General features: G+C 42.0%; 1 protein-coding gene across 6 annotated transcripts in view; it reads right to left on the bottom strand.

Annotated features, from left to right (window-relative positions):
* Window positions 1–542: 542 nt before the first annotated feature.
* LOC133366664 (cadherin-6) overlaps window positions 543–19200 on the bottom strand; it is a 219986-nt gene continuing 201328 nt past the window's right edge. For all 6 annotated transcript variants that reach the window (XM_061590008.1, XM_061590017.1, XM_061590028.1 and 3 more), the window contains 4 exons: window positions 12484–12605; window positions 6255–6372; window positions 5918–6169; window positions 543–1063 (listed from right to left, as the gene is read on the bottom strand). In XM_061590008.1, coding sequence (XP_061445992.1) covers window positions 573–1063; window positions 5918–6169; window positions 6255–6372; window positions 12484–12605 — 983 coding nt within the window. In that variant the 3' untranslated portion in view covers window positions 543–572. The remainder of the gene's footprint in view (window positions 1064–5917; window positions 6170–6254; window positions 6373–12483; window positions 12606–19200) is intronic.

Here is a 19200-nt window from a genome sequence, read left to right as displayed (position 1 = left end):
TAACCAATTCAGAGTTAACACTACTGCTTAAATGGCCACTAGATTATTTTAAATATTCCTTGTTGGCAGACTGTGGCTTCAAAAAGAGAGATACCCCCCGCTTCTTTTACTGTAACAGTTAAGCTAAGCCACAATACTTCCTTACAATGGGGTGCTTCAATACATAATCTGCAGAAAACATATTTGAGCTGCATAATAAAAATACAGTAAGATTATTTGGTGAACTATAACAGTAAAATAATCCAATTTACAAGATAAGCGGAACAAGTTAAAACTATTATTCCATTTCTGTTGTCCCTCACTTTCCTTGCTATTGTGCCTGTTTGAGTGCCTGGGTAAACAAGATGCACAAAGATAAAATAAAGTTTCCTCCCCCTCATTATTTGCCTCTTGGAAGCTCAAATATATATTTGGGGGCGGGGGAGTGACATCAGATCCACAAAGACTGCAGTCATGGAAACAATTTGAACTGGTAGACTAGGGAACCCTTTCAAAGAACTGTGGATAAATAGAAAGAAGTAGCAACATCACACATTTCAATGTTGTTTCTTGAAAATGAAAAAGGCAACAGATTAAGAATCTTTATCACTGTCTGCTCCGCCATACATATCGGCCAACTTTTTAAACCGTGGTCCCCAGTCACTGAGGTAATCATAGTCCTGGTCTCCATCTGTAGTCACCGACTCCAAGGAACTGAGGGACTCTGCCACAGAGCCATTGCCTTCATACGCATAGGTTGCTAATGAGTCATAAGGGGGCGCTGTTGGATCCAAATCATTCTCCTTTAACCTTTGGCTAATGAAATCTCTGACATCAGTGTTATCTCGCACTACTGGAGTCCGACGTGGCATAAAAAGTGTTTCTGGCACAATGTCTCGGCGCAGTTTATTGTCTTCTATGGCTTCAGGGTTCCGCAATGTGCCAATATCAAATGCTTGGGTGTCTTCCTCTCCACCACCTTCATCATTGTAACTGACAATGTTGTCTCGGATGTCCTCCTTGGAAATGATCAAAGGTTCTTTTTTCCGCTGCCGTCTCAGGGCTGCAAACAGCACCACTGTAACTGAAAAGAAAGAATAAAACAGAGTGGAGGAATGGGGGAGGGAGCAAGAGGGAGTTAATCTGCCACCCAATTAAAAACAAAAATAGAATATGAAATCTATGTTGCTTGAATCTTGTCCTTTACAAGAGAATCCTGCCAAACTGCCCACTCCAAATCCACATTCTCACACTGAGCCAACCCTACTATGATCACTGTGGGGACTGCAAACAGGATAAATATTAAGAGGAAACGGGATTTCAAGCTAGAAGGAAAATGAAATGCAGTTATTTTTTTGTCAGCACAGTAAATGTTTTTTTTTAGTTTGTGCAGCATGAAAACTATCCTTTTGAAATCACAAATGCAATTTCAAGGCAGACAAAAAAGAAAGAAAAGAAAAGAAAAAGAAGCTTAAAATGACCAATGCTGAACACCAAAAATGCTTTGGAATTTTTCTAAATAGAGTATATATAGCACCATTCCATGGGCTCCTACTGGGAGGAAGGGTGGGATATAAATCTAATAATAAATAAATAAATGTTAGGAGTATTATATATGAAAAAAGTAAAGAACTGGATTTTTTTTCTTTCCTTGAGAAAAAATGAGGAACATAATGTTATAGGATTGGAGTTGGTGGTGTGAGTGATGAATGTGGTTCAATTTTGGGGGGATAGTGTTATAAACACAACATTTTATGATTACCATCCTTGCAGATGTAGTTATAATAGGAGAGATTTAACCATACTGGTTCTGGAAATCAAAATAACAAGTGGATTTGTGGCTTAAATTCTTAGTAACATGTAGGCTACAATCTGATACCTACCTACCTCAGAATAAGCCTTACTGGTACCCATTGGGACTTAACAGTCCTTCTGTGATAATGCTGTAGTACTTTCAATGTGCATGAAAGGATGATTTTGTTCTTACAGCTGTCTGAGATCCCTTGCAAAGTTTCCAGGGACATTTCTAGTGTTGGATCTGACCTTATTGGATCTCTTTTATAAACTTTACAAGTGTGAGAGCTGTACCTTTCTTCCTTCCAGGTAGTGTGGCTATAACACACACTTTAACAAGGATCTAGAGTATAGGGCTGGCAGATTAAAATTAGTGTGGCCCTTTATTCAGATGATTTGGAAACCCCTCCTACATCAACTGATAACTTTTTTATACTCTAAGAAGTCTAATATTAACTATCTAATGAAAAAGTGAAAATCATAAAATCATGTGAAACTACATAATTATCATAAGAGCACATTTACTATAATGAAAAAAGACAAAATATTAAAAGAATTGTTTAAAATGTTGCCATTACTTAAAGCAGAGAGTTCTGGAGAAGGTCAGATGGGAACCCGTTAGCTCAGGTACTGTTGGCCTTGTTGGTAATCTACCCCAGCTAGATGGCCAAGCCATTCTGCCAGAGCTCTATAAAGGATGTTAAGGTATTTCACATTGGTCAAAGATGTCCTCATTATCTTAGTTTCAATCAATTGTACTGTCTTTCAAAAACATTTGGCACTGTCTTGGACTTCATCTTCATGAAAACCCGTCTGTGATGCTCATCATGGTCAATGTGAATTCCCACCCAGGGTGCTGTTTGGCATTACTGAAGTCCTGTGCTCAGTGGTAGCTGAGTAATACATTCAGCCCTTCCCTTCCTTTTACCAACAGTGGTCCACTCTGAGCCAACCCTACTATGATCACTGTGGGGACTGCAAACAGGATAAATATTAAGAGGAAACGGGATTTCAAGCTAGAAGGAAAATGAAATGCAGTTATTTTTTTGTCAGCACAGTAAATGTTTTTTTTTAGTTTGTGCAGCATGAAAACTATCCTTTTGAAATCACAAATGCAATTTCAAGGCAGACAAAAAAGAAAGAAAAGAAAAGAAAAAGAAGCTTAAAATGACCAATGCTGAACACCAAAAATGCTTTGGAATTTTTCTAAATAGAGTATATATAGCACCATTCCATGGGCTCCTACTGGGAGGAAGGGTGGGATATAAATCTAATAATAAATAAATAAATGTTAGGAGTATTATATATGAAAAAAGTAAAGAACTGGATTTTTTTTCTTTCCTTGAGAAAAAATGAGGAACATAATGTTATAGGATTGGAGTTGGTGGTGTGAGTGATGAATGTGGTTCAATTTTTGGGGGATAGTGTTATAAACACAACATTTTATGATTACCATCCTTGCAGATGTAGTTATAATAGGAGAGATTTAACCATACTGGTTCTGGAAATCAAAATAATTATATATGAAAAAAGTAAAGAACTGGATTTTTTTTCTTTCCTTGAGAAAAAATGAGGAACATAATGTTATAGGATTGGAGTTGGTGGTGTGAGTGATGAATGTGGTTCAATTTTCACCATGGTTACATCAGATTAAAATTCCAAATCCTGTATCAATCAACTCAAGCTGGTGGTCAATGCTGGTCCTACTCATAGTAGAAACACTTAAGTTAATAGATATGGCTAACTTAAGTTCATTAATTTCAATGGATCTGCTCTGAGTAGGACTTTGTTGAATACAACCCTCAGAAGTCTCACTGATTACTCTTAAATAAGTATACAGAGGATTTTATTTTTATTTTTAAGTACAAGAGACCAATACAGCTACTGTTCTAAAAAGCAAGTGAAAGTAATTCCTTTCTGACTTTTAGGGTGCTTTATAGCACATTATGTACTGAACCTCTTCAAACAATATGCACATGGCAGGAGCCTACCTATTTGTTCTCAGAAAAGTGGTGGTGGTGAAACTTCTTTTCTCTAAGTCATATAACCAGGATAAATGTATGTTTTTCTTTTTTGAAAAACAAACCACATCAAGTTCTTTTGATTAAATAAAATACTGCCTTTTCTAATTGTTCTGAAACTACATAGAAAGAAAACCACTTCTAAAAGCCAGGATAAATAAGAAGGAAACAAACAGAAAGGAAGGAGTGGAAGAATGAGGTAGCTTCAGGAGTTGTTGGGGGCTGCGCAAAATAAGGTCAGGCAGTGCATGTGCCCTGGGACTGCAGGGGCTATAATGCATTCATTATAACCTGTCCCCCATCCCTTAAGTTGTCTTTGCTAAATATTTCTACCCTGTGTTGTCCAGTAGACAACACTCAAAACCTTAGAGCTGATTTGTTTTTTATTCTGCCTCACTAATATTATGAATGACATTAGTGAACCTGTAAAATAAGCCCTCCTAATGCTCGATGAAATGTTAAAATAAATATAAAGCCAAGTTGTCTTCGCCCCCAAGCAGTTTTTAGCATTAGCTGGGATTTTGAAATAAATAGGCTGGGCTTTCTCAAGCTGAAAGTGAAATCCATCATGCAGCCAAGAACAGAACAAAACAAAACAAAAGAACTCACAAAAATTATCTGCCTTTTGTTACTGCTAAAAATGGAAATTGTAGTTCAATTCTTTCTGTGCCTTTGTTTCACACAATGCTGAGATTGCATACACAAAGCTTGAAAGCAGATTGAGAAAAAGATGCTATAGTAGCTGTTAACTGAAAACCAATGTATGCTGCCAGGGCCTGCCTGCACCTACCTCTCCCACTATGGTAAATGCTGGCCATGCTGCGCGCTCACGCCTCCCATCAACCAAGATGGCAGCAGAGGCATCAGCCCCTTAGGGAAGCCTCGGCCGCAATCTTAGTTGATGGGAGGCATGTGTGCAGCGCAGCCAGCATTCACCCCAATGGGAGAGGTAGGTGGGGCAAGTAGGCAAGTGGTGCGGGCCTGCACAATTGTAGGGGATTGCCTGGGAGCTCCCTCTCTGTGATCCGCAGCAGGGCTGGGACGCTGCCGTGGATTGCAGAATGGGAGTGCTACCCACCCACCCTAAGGAGGTGCCCTTCAGGTGCCCCTCTGGCCCCAGGGGCCCTCAGCCAAGGCCCGACCTGGCCACCCTCTGGCACCGGCCCTGTATGCTGCACTCTTCTTCCACTTCAGCTCTATGCCTGGGATCCAAACAATTGTTGCTTCTGATCCAACACTACTGACAGAAGTCTCGTGCATAGCCCAACAAGGTGACCCCCAAACCTGGACAATCTTTCATAATACCCTCTGATGGAGCACAAAGAGCTGCTATCGGGGTGGGGGGGATGAGGACATATGTACTGGGCACAGTTATGTCTTTGGATGAACATTTTGATTCCACATTATATATATCACTGGGCAATGATGGTTCTGTGATTATTATTGGTGAGAGGGAGTATGAGTGAGTAGGATAATCTGAGTGAGCTGAAATTATGTTACAGGAGTCAAGGAATGGATCACAACTTCCTCAATGGTGAACTTAGGAATTGTGTACAGTTGCATTAATGTGTACCTGCTGCAGCCTCATGATTACAATTAGTGGTTCTGCCTCGATTATAATGGATGAATGTTTGGGTTTGTGTAGTGAAAGTTTAGTGGACATGTGCGTATAGTGGCTGAGTATGTGGCATCTGTGTGATGGCTGTTTGCAGGTATAAGAAGATAGGATATGTTTTTAATTACTTGTTTTTAACTGTTTTATTTATAATTTTAATGTTTTTTGTAAACCGTTTAGAGGTCTTTACATTCAAGTGGTATAAAAATTTTTTTGATTGTGGTTGTAGGGAAGAGTGTAAGAGGTTGCATTATCTGTCCAAGTATAGATACTTTGGCCATCAGTCATCACCGATTAAATCATATTTACTTTCTCATAGGTGTCCAGAAGGATCCTGGGAAGAAGTACAAAAAACCTGTATAACTTAAATGGGATCTTTTCTCCTATGAGAATGGACAACAACAGTGTTATCCTTGTCATGTTAATGTGTAACACACACATTGCATCCTCTCCATGAGAACTGTTCCCTTTTCTCCCCCCCCCCCCATATTTCATGCAAGCCTTTTACCTAGCAATATAACGATGCAGAGGAGAATTGCAATCAGAGCGCCTGTGCTAAGGCCAGTTGGGTGGATTAGAGCTTCAGCGTTACAGGAGAGCATTTTGCCTCTCTGGTCACAGGCACACACTCGGATCGTCACAGTTTCTGTACTGCTTTGAATTGGGTAATCGTTGTCTGAAATCACCACAGGCAGGAGGTACATATTCATTTCATGTCTGTTATATCGGTTTCTCCTTGTGAAGATTGCAGCTGTGTTATCTGGAAAGATGTACCAACAGTGTAAAGAGCACGTTCATTCTGAATGTCTAAACTCAAAGAGAATAAAATGGATGAGCAAGCATACCTCTGTTGTCCTGAAGGGTGAAATTGGAACTACTGGCTATTTCAGGAGCCAATGAGAATGAAAATTTGTGTCCACCAAAGGAGTCATCTTTGTCAACTGCACTTAGGGTCTGTATGAGCTAAAAATTGACAACAGTATTACTAGACCATCACTGTCAGACCCTTTGAAACGAATACCTTGTTCATACAAAAGTTTTGTGCAATTGGTTAATAGCAATATGCCAAGTGAGTAGCAATTGGTGAGATTTTCAGGAAATAAATGCTATTCTTCAAAGTTGTTTTGGAATACGTATCTCCTACATTGATTTCTATTGTAGAGAAGTGGTGACTAGAGGAAGAGTTAAGTTCCCTATTCTTCCCCTTCTCCTGTTTCTAGGCCACATCCAAAAGGAGAGATAAGCATATTTGCCACAGGAAGGTATCTATTTTCCAATTCCAGGGGCAGACCTTGCACATACTTTAGGAGACATGCTCATCTCTAGAGCTGTCTTCATGTACTCAGTAGAATGTGTGTGGGCAATGGGCATAAAGGACATGTATAAGGGGAGCAAGCATGCATTTGCAGAAGCCCTGTCCCCAGTGTTCTTGCATGTCTGCTGGGAACACCTGTCCATTCCCAGCCTCCCCATGCTGAAGGGGATGGTCTGTAGGGGGCTTCTAAGTGTGATCAGCCGAATGCACTTAGAAACCTCCTCATGATCGGAAAACCTGGTAACGCGGGGTTCCCGGTGACAGGAAGACTTGTAAATGGACTCAGCCAAGCACACTTAGAAGCGCCCTCCAATGTTTCCCACTCGACATGCGCAAGTTGAGGTTGAAGTGAGTGGAGATAGGGCTGATTGGGGTGGGGCCAATTCATACGTGCCGACTCTCCCTAACCACTTTATCACAACATGCATGTTTATGAATGCATGAATTGTACTTATGTTTCAGATACTTCTATGAAGATGGTGAGGAGGAAATGCAAATTACTCACACTGCCTTTCTTAGTATTTCTAGAAGTAAAGGAGGCTATGTTCAACTGAGACAGATGATTGATCCATCTAGCTCAGAAATGTTCTACACCAGGGATCGCTAACCTGTGGCCCTCCATATGTTTGAGGGCTACAGCTCCCATAATCTGTGACCATTGGCCATGCTGGCTGGGACTGATAGCAGCTAGAGTCAAACAACATATGGACAGCCCGTCTCAGACAGGGATCTTTCCCAGCCTACCTGGGGTTGAACATGGGTTCTTCTGCATGCAAAGCATGGGCTTTACCTCTGAGCTACAGTCCTTTTCTAGAATAGGGACTGGGAACCACCAGCCCACCGGCTGAGTTGGCTTTGGGTATGGCTGCAGTCTCCCTTCCTCCTCCCCACCACTTCAGGGCAACTAGGTTTAGAGACAAAGCTCTAGAACAGGTACTGGGAATCTGTGGCTCTCTAGATGTTATTGGATTCCAACTCCCATCAGCCCAGCCAGCAAGGCCAATGGTCACTGATGATGGGAGCTGTAGTCCAACAACATCTGGACCAGGCAAACTGTGAAGGCTCCAGGGATCTTTAAAGAAGACAGCTAATGAGGTCTCAGGATGTTCTTCATTGTGGGACTGAATTTCAACTTCTCTGATCCCTCCTGGCCTTGAAGAATTACTTTGCAGTATTTCCTGTTATATTATCTGACCTGTGTACATCTGAAGGGCCATAAGTTTCCAATCCCTGCTCTATAATGTCCCAAGTCGCTCTGCTTGATTTTGGGTAAAGCAGCACTGCTGGAGTATAAAGTATCTGAGCCAGACCCTGCGCCCGGAGTCATGAGGCTCTTTGGTTATGGGGCTGTCTTCACATATAGCGAAATTGGGATGGGTGTTTGATCAGAGATGGCCTGAGACATTTTGGCGCCCAAGACAGAAAAACCCAACAGTGACCTCATAGTGGTAAAAATATAAAAATAAATTAAATAACTGATGATTTGCGACCCTTTAATGGTATTCCTAGATTTTCCTCCTGAGGTATGTTGCTTCACCCTGCTATGGTTCTATGTTATAGGCCTTTGGGTACTGGGATGCGTTAGAAAAATCATTATTTCCCACCCTTGTTGTTTATCCCATCCTGTCTAGTTTTCAACAATCATATTTATTAATGCAGAGCCTGCCTTTCTTCTGTGGGAGTAAAGACACTGGATACAGAATTCAGTCTTCCATATACCCACTGACATGCTTAGTTTCAGCAAGGTGAAATCCTGGGTCTTTGAATATAGGGTATGGTGAACTGGGACATGTGCACATAAGATTATCCACTAATAGGCAAAAAACCTTGCAGGTTAAGAATGTACCTATAGCCCACAGACATTTCTATCAAACTTTAAAAAGCAGGGAAATTGGGCAGCTATAGTGAATGCACCAGGGGAGCAGGAGACCTGACCTCCTCTATGAGATACTGTACTGCCCTACAAATCTGTCAGAAAGCACACACAATTTGGGTTGTTCTTTCATAGTCCAATCCACTTCCCGTGTAGCTTGGAAGAATTTGGGTAACATGTGCCTCTGAGCATATGGTGGCAACACTTGCCATCTCCAAAGATGGAGAATTATATTTTTGTATGTTTGTTGGTATTCTTCTTACTTTGCTTCTTTCCTGTGTTACTAATGTTTCTACAGAGAATCTAATCTAGAAAATGTTATTTCCCTCATTATTCATCCTAGACATCTGTGTCAAATTTATTTTTATTAATTTCAAAGCCTTTTTATTGGTCAATCTCATATGATGGTGAAGACAGCCTTTTGTGTTTCAAATTGGAGGTTATGTTCTATTTCTATTTTAGGCTCATTAACAGTTGAATCTGAAACTGCAGTTTGATGTAAAATCAGACTGATTACATATGTTGCTACTTCAGCAATGACTCTAGCTGTTGGGAAAAAGAGGATGCATGTTTTCAGCCTGCTATGTTTAAACCACTTCATTTAAGGCAAGGTGGGCATGGTCAATTAAAAACATAGAGCACATCTAGAATTTTGCTAGAATATATTTCACCTCCCACTGTTTTATCTTGTGCAAATTGAGACACTTTTGATGTCCATTGCCATTATTCCACAATTATTTTTGGAGTTTTTTTAGTGTAAATTTTGCAAAGTATTGCTGTACTTCATATATTCACAGAAATAGAAACAAAAGAAAATGATTTCCTATAGGAAACTTCACTAAAATTGCAAAGTAAATCAGATATATCTAAAATGACCATCTGAACTATATCAATTGTCTTAATAATGTTGCTTCCTCCCTGCTAAAACAATATCAGCACAGCACATGTCTTGTTTCTGTTATTTGGGCAGATTGCAGGTGTTGCCACCACTCATCATATGCTCAGAGGCACATGTTACCAAATTCTTTCAAGCTACACGGGAAGTGGATTGAACTGCGAAAGACCAACCCAAATGGTGTTTGCATTTTGACCAATTTGTAGGGTGGTACAACATCTCAGAGAGGAGGTCAGGTCTCCTGCTCCCCTGGTGCATTCACTATAGCTGCCCAATTTCCCTGCTTTTTAAAGTTTGATAGAAATATCTGTGGGCTGTAGGTACATTCTCAAACAGCAATGTTTTTTTGCCTATTAGTGAATTTCTCTGCTTTTCAATCTGGGAGGTAAGAAATGGGATCCTGTGCAAGTTTGCCGAGAATGGATAGATCATTTGCATGCTTATTGAGTTCATTGGGATTTAATCCCCTGCAATCATGCTTAGGATAGTTGAAACTGACCACAGGGAATGGGGAGGGGAGGAGGAAGGGCAGAGGGGAGGAGGGGGATGGGAGCAGGCAGGAGGGGGAGGGGAGGAAAAGGACAGGTTTGATGATGTTTATTGAGTTCAGTGGGATTTACTCCCATGCAATCATGCTTAGGATAGGTAAAACTGATCGGAGGGGGAGGGAGGGAGGGCTGGAGTGTGCAGGGGAGGAGGAAAAAGGAAGCAGGGAGGGGAGGAGGAAGGGAGAGGAGACGGGAAGGAGGGGAAAGGCAGGTCTGATAATTTGCATGCTGATTGAGTTCAATGGGATTTACTCCTATGCAATCATGGTTAGGATAGGTAAAACTGATGGGGAGAAGGGGAGGAGGAAGGCAAAGGAGGGGATTAGAAGAGGATGGGGAGGGAGGGGGAAGGAAGGGGGAAGAAGGGGCAAGAGGGAGGGGATAGGAGGGAGAAGGGAGGATGGGTTTGATCATTTGTATACTTTTTGAGTTCAATGGGATTTATTTCATGTTTGAAAATGGAAATGGACTGCCTTCAAGTCGATTCTGACTTATGGTGAGGCTATGAATAGGGTTTTCATGGTAAACAGTATTCAGAGGTGGTTTTACCATTGCCTTCCTCTGAGGCTGAGGGGCAGTGACTGGCCCAAGGTCACCCAATGCACTTCATGCCTGTGTGGGGATTTGAACCCTGGTCTCCCAGGTCGTAGGCCAACATAACTACTACACCACACTGGCTCTCTGCAATCATGTTTAGGGTAGGTGAAACTGACCTGGGGGAGAGGCAGGGATGGGAGGGGGAGAGATTGGATGGATGGGCACTGGGCAGAGGGGAAGTCCATTGCCTTTCCAAAAGGAAAGTTAGTGAAGGGTGCTGAGAGTTGCTAGGAGATGCCCTGTTCCCCTCACAGACCTTCAATCAGAGTGGCTGACTGTTAAACTAGTCTGGCCACTGCTGCTCTGTCAAGGGAATAGGAGTCTCATCTCAGCACCCTTCACAAACTACGCTTCCCAGGATTCTTTGAGGAAAGCCATGACTGTCTCAAGTGAAATCAAAGTCTGGTGTGGGTGTGGCCCCCTGATTAGGCAAGCCAAGCAGCTGTGCATCTGGCTTTTAGAACACTGACAGTTGGTTCTTACTGAGCATGCCTGGCACTATCATTTAGCTCAATGAAAAAATTATTAAATTAATTAAAAATCAGCTAGGCATTTTTAAAACTCTTAAATTGTAGAAGATGGTCAGAGTATAGGGCAAGATCAGTAATAGGATTACAGGTATTTGTGAACATGGCTGATTTTTGATGAATTTCAACAGATTATGAGAACTCTGACAGAAAAAAGTCCAAAAGGGGTCTTGTTTTTTTCTCTCTCTCTTTTTACACTTTGAAATTTCTATTCTGTCTGACTGTTTTGTTTATCGCCATGAAAATTTAGAGGGTTGTTAAGCAAGCGTTTCTGAGTTCAGGACTATAAGTTTTGGAAGGTCTTGTTTTGAAATGAGCTTATGGGAAGCATCAGAATAGGGGTATTTTCAATTTAACATTGCGGAATGTGAAAAATCCACACTGGCTATAGTATACAGCCACTCTTGTGGCTGTATAATCTACAAAGAGCTATACATCCTCAAATGTTAGGAGCCACCAGAATATGTTTTAAGTGGTCTTCCAAGTTCAATTTTTAAAAATACTCAATCTTTTGGCTCATTATGCACCCAACTCTTGCAGATACAAATGATCAGGTGGTACAGAGCTAGTTTGGACTACGTGGCATTTGTCTAGACCTGCAACTGATTAATCAAGAGAAGCACTACAAAGAACAAATAATTCATTTTTCAAAATTAAAGGAAGATATACGGTTTCGGCCCAGTCTATCTGAAGAAGCACCTCCAACATCATCAGGGATGCCGCTCAATAAGGCCTTCTCTCAAAAGGCCTTCTCTCTATCCCACCAGTTAAAACAGCTAGACTGGTGAGAACTAGGGAGAGGGCATTTTCAATTGTGGCCCCCACTTTGTGGAATTCCCTCCCAAATGATCTCCGCCATGCCCCCTCTATGATGAGCTTCCGCTGGGACTTGAAGACCTGGCTCTTCAGGCAGGCTTTTGGGGTGGGTTAGGTTTTATTATTATTGTTGAGATTTTTAATGTTTTAATGTATTTGTATGCTTTTATTTTGTACGTCGCCCACAGTGGCTGGACAGCCAGGCAGATGGGCGACTAATAAATTTAATAAATAAATAAATATGAGGCTGGCAAACTGGCAAACCAAAATGCAAGTAGCAGCCCCAGTGAACTATGTAAAATGCAGTGTCAAATCACATCAGCTACTAAGAGAATACCAGTTAGCCACCCAACAGTTGGATGGAACATAGCCATAGTTTGATTTCACTTGGCATTACTGGCAGTTCGTTCACAATGCAAAATGCCACCTCATGAGCATAATGCTGATGCATACCATATCTATAAATCACACATTTTGTTTGTTATGAAGCACAAACTGCACACCTGCTCAGCCTTTGCATTTTCACAGACGAAGGTTTCATAAAACATGGCAAACTCTGGGGCGTTGTCATTCACATCCAGGACTTTAATAAACACTGGGACACGGCTGCTTTCCTTTGGGTTGTCTGCAATAATACATAGAAAAGATCAGGGAAAGCCTTTTAAAACTGAGTGTGACTTTGCCTCCCTACCCTTTTTTTGGTGCAAGGTGTTCACAGGGCTACTGCGAGCACTGAGTATCGTTATTTGCATGTACAATTTGTGTGAGTTGAAAGTATTTGTAGTACAATCAGAAACCATTTGCAACTCTCTCCTAAACCAAAGTTAGGGACTCTAATTTTCATCAGAATGTTCTCCTCTGATCTTCTCCCCCTTTCCTCCTCATCCAGATCTATAAAATTCCATCAAACAAACCACCACAAAATTCCATAGAGGTCTTTACATTTGAAATTTGATGTGTCCCTCTTGCATGGTCCCTGCTCCCACCAAAAATTACTGCATGAAGAAAGCCCCTTAGCTGTGAATCTTACGATTCAACTGCTAAATGTGTGTGCTTGACTAATATAAGATTTGTACAGGCAGATAAGCTCAGAAAAAAGCAAGCAAGTGTGGGTTGACAACATTTGTTGATTTCAATTCCCAGGTTGCAGTCATCCATAATAGACTTCATGGAGGTGGAGGAGAAGGGAGAGATGAGTTATTATTAGAGCCTTCGTCGAGAACTCATTTTTATTAGGGCTCAGGTTTAGAACTGAACAAAGTTCAAGGGTAAACAACATTGACTTATGTCATGGAGTTGCATATGCTGGATAGAGGCAAAGGGCTTTTTAAAAAACCCTTTGCTAGTATGAACAACAGAAGAGGCTTCAGCAGGACTTTCCCTGTGTTATGCACTTCAGCCACATACTATGACTTTCTATGCGTGCAGCGGAAATGAAGAGGTTGAGTGGCCTGCATCACTTCAAGATGCAGGTTGTGCACAAGATGTAGGTTGGGCCATTTTTGAGTGCTCCCCATATCACTAAATAACACTCTTTGCACATAAAAAAACCATTAGGAGTGACATGTCAAGAGAAAGGTTTCAGCCCAGCCTCTTCCCTGCTGTGCTAGTTTTCTATTTGCAGACTGTTGTTGTTTTAAAATGAAGGGAAACATTCAAAATTACTGTCCCCTCCTGTAGGCTGAAGTGATTCAGGCGATGTTGAACTGTACCACTTCATACTGCTGCATGTTTGGACCAAACCTAAGAAACAGGCAGATGGCTGTTAAGTGACTGAGATGCAATCCTAAAGGGGGGGGAAGAGACAGTTGATCGGCCTCATCAGTCAGGGTTTCACTGGCACAGTAAAAGAAAGGGCAGAGCTGCACTCTTGCGCACCTCTGTCCTTTTCTGTCTCCCTTTAAATAATCTCCTTTTCATTGGAAACACTGTGAGGGAAATAAACTATGGCAGCTGTAGGCCTAGTGTAGTTTCCTCCCTGGTTGGGAACATACCAGTGAACTGAGAAGGCATTGGATCCTTTGGTTTCAAGTATTCTCCTGTGTCCCCAGCACACCCCCAAACTGACTCTGCCCCTCCTCTTTTTGGCCCTATTGACTTCAGAGCTCTGATGTTACTAAGGCTAAATGTGCAGAGGTTTCTGCAGTGGCAAGGATGGGGGCATCTCACATTGAATCTCCCCTTTTGACATTGGAGGTCTTTGCCTTTGCCCTGGGAATGGGAAAACTGATGCTTCCTATGGCCCCTAGGATGGTCTCCCAGGGACAACAGAAGTACAGGATAAACATGTTAAGTGCATTTTTTTTCTTTGTATAGTCTTAATGGCTGTGAATCCAAAGTTGCAACATTTTTCAAAGTAGGGATGCTGTCAACAGACACTTGCTCAGAAATGCACAATCAATATTCTCTGCCACATGCAAGCAATCTGGTCTTGGGCGATAGCTATCAGGAACACCACTTTCCAATATGCGTGCGCAAATTTGAAGCTTCATTGGTCTTTATCTCTTCTTCCTTCCTCCCAAGCTCTTTTTCTTTAATGAACTAATTCCTTAACTTTGTTCTCTTTAATATAACCAAATTGTCACCTGGTGGTGTTACTATATGGAGCAAGCAGGCAGCTCCCGATTCTCAACGCATAATGTAAACAGACACATTTCTTGGTTAGACATGTAGCATCTATCAAACCAAGGACTGAAATCCTAAATTTCTCTTGATCTTGGCTTTGAAGTGCTTTCTATGGTGCGCTTGCTGTTTCACGTTTCATAGCTTTCAGGTGTAGAAAATTCATCATTCAAAACAATTTCAGAGCTCTCATTGGGAAGGCAGCTGCATACTGAAAGATTTGAATCCGTCTCTGACTTCTTTGGGCTCATGAGTAAGTAAAGGAGACCCAAATGAGAGACGTATATTTGTCAGGAGGACATATTACATAAATACATTCTTCCTTTGCTGAGGGGACTCCTCTGCAATAACCCCTAAAATATAGAAACAATTAGAGGGTATGGAGCTTAACCACCCTGTTTCAAGTCACTGGAGCCAGCATGGCACCCCATAGTATGATGGCAGAGCTCCATGTGATAACTGCTTCTACATTTTATTGGCTGAGCAACGATTATGATGGCATTCCTGTAACATGTACTTAAATCCTCAGATGTCTTGTTTAGATAAGGGATATCCCACATCGGCAAAAATTCCAGTTATTTCCAAAGGATGCAATCCTAAGCATAGTTGTTCTTAGTCATTGCCCCACACTAGCTGTTAGTGAAATCAGTCATAAACATAGGTGCCCTTTACAGGTCACTACAGCACTATGAGCACTCTTTCAACAAGCCTTTTAAGTTGAGACCTTATCCCAGTCTGCTTCTGTGTTGGAACGGCTTTTTAATATGTTTTTAAACCTTTTTTAAAAAAACAATATGTTTTTTAACCTTTTTTAAAAGATGTCTTGAAAGCTTTAAAAAATGTTTTTAAAGATGTTTTGCTTTAATGTATTTTAAACTGTGTTTTTAGTGCTTTTTTTGCCGGCCTGGGCTGCTGCTGGGAGAATGGGCGGGATATATATATATATAAAAAATAAAATAAAAATGAGCAAGATCCATGTCATAGGCTGGGTCCATGTGATTACAGCCACACAGTGGGATGACCTCGCAGACAGCAGTTTCCATTGTGCTGCTGCGACGTATAAAAAGCACCACTGTGACAATTTCAGAGAAATCTGTGTCTAAAACATCTTTTGGACCAGCTTACAAATTAACAGTAGATAGTAGAGGACTAGAAAATTATTATCAGCTCATATTATTATTACCACTGACAAATGATAATGTGATGTACTGCTTAGACTATTATTATTAAATTATTAAAAGTTCATTTTTTCCTCTCCTGCTCCCTTCCTTACTTATAGGCTAATTATAGTATATGTTTTACTCATTGTTAGTTTCACTTAGTGAACAGTTTTTAATTTTCCCTCCTAAGTCCACACTCCTTTTGTTTTACATTCTTTAGATCATGAGTTGGAAGACAAGGCCCTGTTTCTTTATTGGTGTACAGTGCCTACTGCTGCCTTTATCAATGATACATTTTGATCACACTGAGGTGCAGGGCAGTATTTCTCATTCACACATAGCGTTCCTTGCATGGAATCAAATGATTACAGTGTGTATTCGTGGCTTCAGAAACACACAGAGAAATTCATTGGCAAACGTTCCATTAAGTGCAAGGTATATGATGGGAACAATTCAAATGGCAAAAAGCTAGAAAATGCAAAAACTGAGCCAACCCTCTTGGTCAGGGACAGCGAACCTCAGACCTGGGGGCTGAATGAAGCCCTCCAGGCCTCCCTATCTGGCCCTCAGAACACTTTCCAGGCCACACCCCTCACTGGCCCTGCTCGACACCATGGGTGATTTTCTCTGGCTGGAATGTGCCTTTGAACTCAGATAATACCTCTTGCTTGGCTGGATGGAGGATAGGTGTGTGTGTGTGTGTGTGCAGAAACAAGCCTACTATACAAAGGTAAACTTTATATTTGCTGTTCCACTCACTTTTTCTCTGGCCCCAGTCACCACTGGAAAGTGGCCCTCAAAACATTACCCAGAAGGGAATGCAGTCCTCAGGCTGAAAAAAGATTCCCTACCCTGCTTTTGGTTGTCAACAGGTTAATCTTAATATTGTGCTGCGGCATCATGAGTCATGACTGCCAGAAAATAAGGAAAAGCCACTTGCCTATTGAGTTCTTTAAGATTCAATGACAGATCTAGACTAGAAATTAGGGGAAGAGGAGGAAGGCATACTTCCTTTCTTTCCCTTCTGAGAGCCTAACCAGAGATTATTTGGCTGAGGTTTACTAGCTTGGGCTTTGCCCTCTAGACTACTTGAGCTGAGCTTTCAGAGAGAGTTCAGTGACCCATTCTATAGCTATACATAAACAATGCATGAGAAAATGAAAGGACTGAGCAAGTCTGTCTATCTGCAGCTATTTTACGGGAGCAGAGAAAAACAAAGAATGTGGTAGCCACAGGAATAGGTTTCCTAAATATCTCAGCTTTCTTTCTTTCTTTCTTTCTTTCTTTCTTTCTTTCTTTCTTTCTTTCTTTCTTTCTTTCTTTCTTTCTTTCTTTCTTTCTTTCAAAAAGAGCCAGTTTCTAGACTGTGGAGATAGACTTGAAAGCCTATCTTAAATTAGTCATGCCTGCTTAAATATCAGAAGCCGGACAAATGACAAAATCAAATGTTCAGTGGCTAGAGATAGAGTTGTTGTACTCTTGCCTCATCTCCATGACTAGCAAAACCAGAATAAGTTATGCAAAGCACTTAATACATTATGCAAAATAAGATGCAATTTTTCTCAATTTGAATAACTTAATTCAAAGTGTAGAATCCAGCTTTTCTCTTGGCTCTAGCTATGCTGAGTTAGATCAGGCCCACCCAGCACACCTTATTTTTCTATTAATGAGATGTCAAGTTACCTGGATGTGACCTAAAATGTTGGAGATGATAAGAAAGTGTTTCATGGCAGGTTTACATAGAAAATGGGTGCTTAAGCAAGGCTGTCTAATTTACACAGTCCCGCTGCTTAGTTATGTAATTATCTGAACTGATCTAACTGTGAAGTGTTCTCCTTCACTCCCACCGAGTCCCAGTTCAGACCAAGCAAGACATGGAGAAGAGGTCAGTTAGGTCAGTTGAATCCATTGAGGTACCTAGATCACAGTCTTGTCCTCAATTATTGGATGAGTTTCAGTTGGTGCAGCTTGAGGAAGTTGACAAGATGCTTGGACTGGTGCGTGCAACCACGTCGGTACTGGACCCTTGCCCCTCTTGGCTAGTAAAAGCTAGCTGGGCTGGAACTGCCGGCTGGGCCAAGGAAGTGATCAATGCCTCCTTGAGAGAGGGAGTTGTCCCTCGTCTCAAGGAGGCTGTAGTGAGACCTCTCTTGTAGAGGTCGTCCTTGGACCCAGATAATTTGAACAACTATCGACCGGTAGCGAATGTTCCATTTCTGGGCAAGGTCTTGGAACGGGTGGTTGCCAGCTAGCTCCAGGCGCTCTTGGATGAAACCGATTATCTAGATCCGTTTCAATCCGGTTTTAGGCCCGGTTTTGGCACAGAAACAGCCTTGGTCACCCTGTATGATGACCTTTGTCGGGAGAGGGACAGGGGGAGTGTAACTCTGTTGATTCTCCTTGATCTCTCAGCTGCTTTTGATACCATCGACCATGGTATCCTTCTGGAGAGACTCGCGGAGTTGGGAGTCGGGGGTACTGCTTGGAGTTGCTCCGCTCCTACTTGGCGGATCGTCTCCAGAAGGTAGTGCTTGGGGAGCATTGCTTGATACCCTGGACTCTCCATTGTGGAGTCCCTCAGGGATTGGTTCTGTCCCCCATGCTTTTCAACATCTACATGAAGCCTCTGGGTGCGGTCATCCGGAGTTTTGGAGTGCGTTGCCATCAGTATGCTGATGACACGCAGCTCTATTACTCCTTTTCATCTTCTTCAGGTGAGGCTGTTGATGTGCTGAACCGTTGCCTGGACACGATAATGGACTGGATGGGAGCTAATAAACTGAAACTCAATCCAGACAAGACTGAGATGCTGTTGGTGAATGCCTTTTCCGCACAGATGGAGGATGTTCATCCTGTTCTGGATGGGGTTACACTCCCCCTGAAGAAACAGGTTCGTAGTTTGGGGGTTCTTTTCAATCCTTCCTTGTCACTTGAGGCTCAGGTAGCCTTGGTGGCTCGGAATGCGTTCTACCATCTTCGATTGGTAGCCCAACTATGCCCCTATCTCTGCGGTGACAACCTCGCCTCAGTTGTTCACGCTCTAGTGACCTCTAGACTGGATTACTGTAATGCACTCTACGTGGGGCTGCCCTTGAAGACGGTTCAGAAACTCCAGCTAGTGCAACAGCCAGACTGTTGATGAGGACCAATCGGTCCTCACATATTACACCTGTTCTGGCCCATTTGCACTGGTTGCCGATTTGTTTCCGGGCCAGATTCAAGTTGCTGGTATTGAGCTATAAAGCCTTACACGGTGTGGGCCTGCAATACCTGATGGAACGCCTCTTCCGCTATGAACCTACCCGTGCACTTTGTTCGACATCTAAGGCCCTCCTCCGAGTACCGACTCATCGAGAAACTCGGAGGGTAATGACAAGATCTAGGGCCTTTTCGGTGGTGGCCCCCGAATTGTGGAATAGTCTCCCTGAGGAGGTACAC

Source organism: Rhineura floridana, chromosome 1 (genome assembly GCF_030035675.1).
Source record: "Rhineura floridana isolate rRhiFlo1 chromosome 1, rRhiFlo1.hap2, whole genome shotgun sequence".
Lineage (NCBI taxonomy): Eukaryota > Metazoa > Chordata > Lepidosauria > Squamata > Rhineuridae > Rhineura > Rhineura floridana.
The sequence above is the reverse complement of the archived record's forward strand: the minus strand, read 5'-3'. Positions and strand labels throughout refer to the sequence as shown.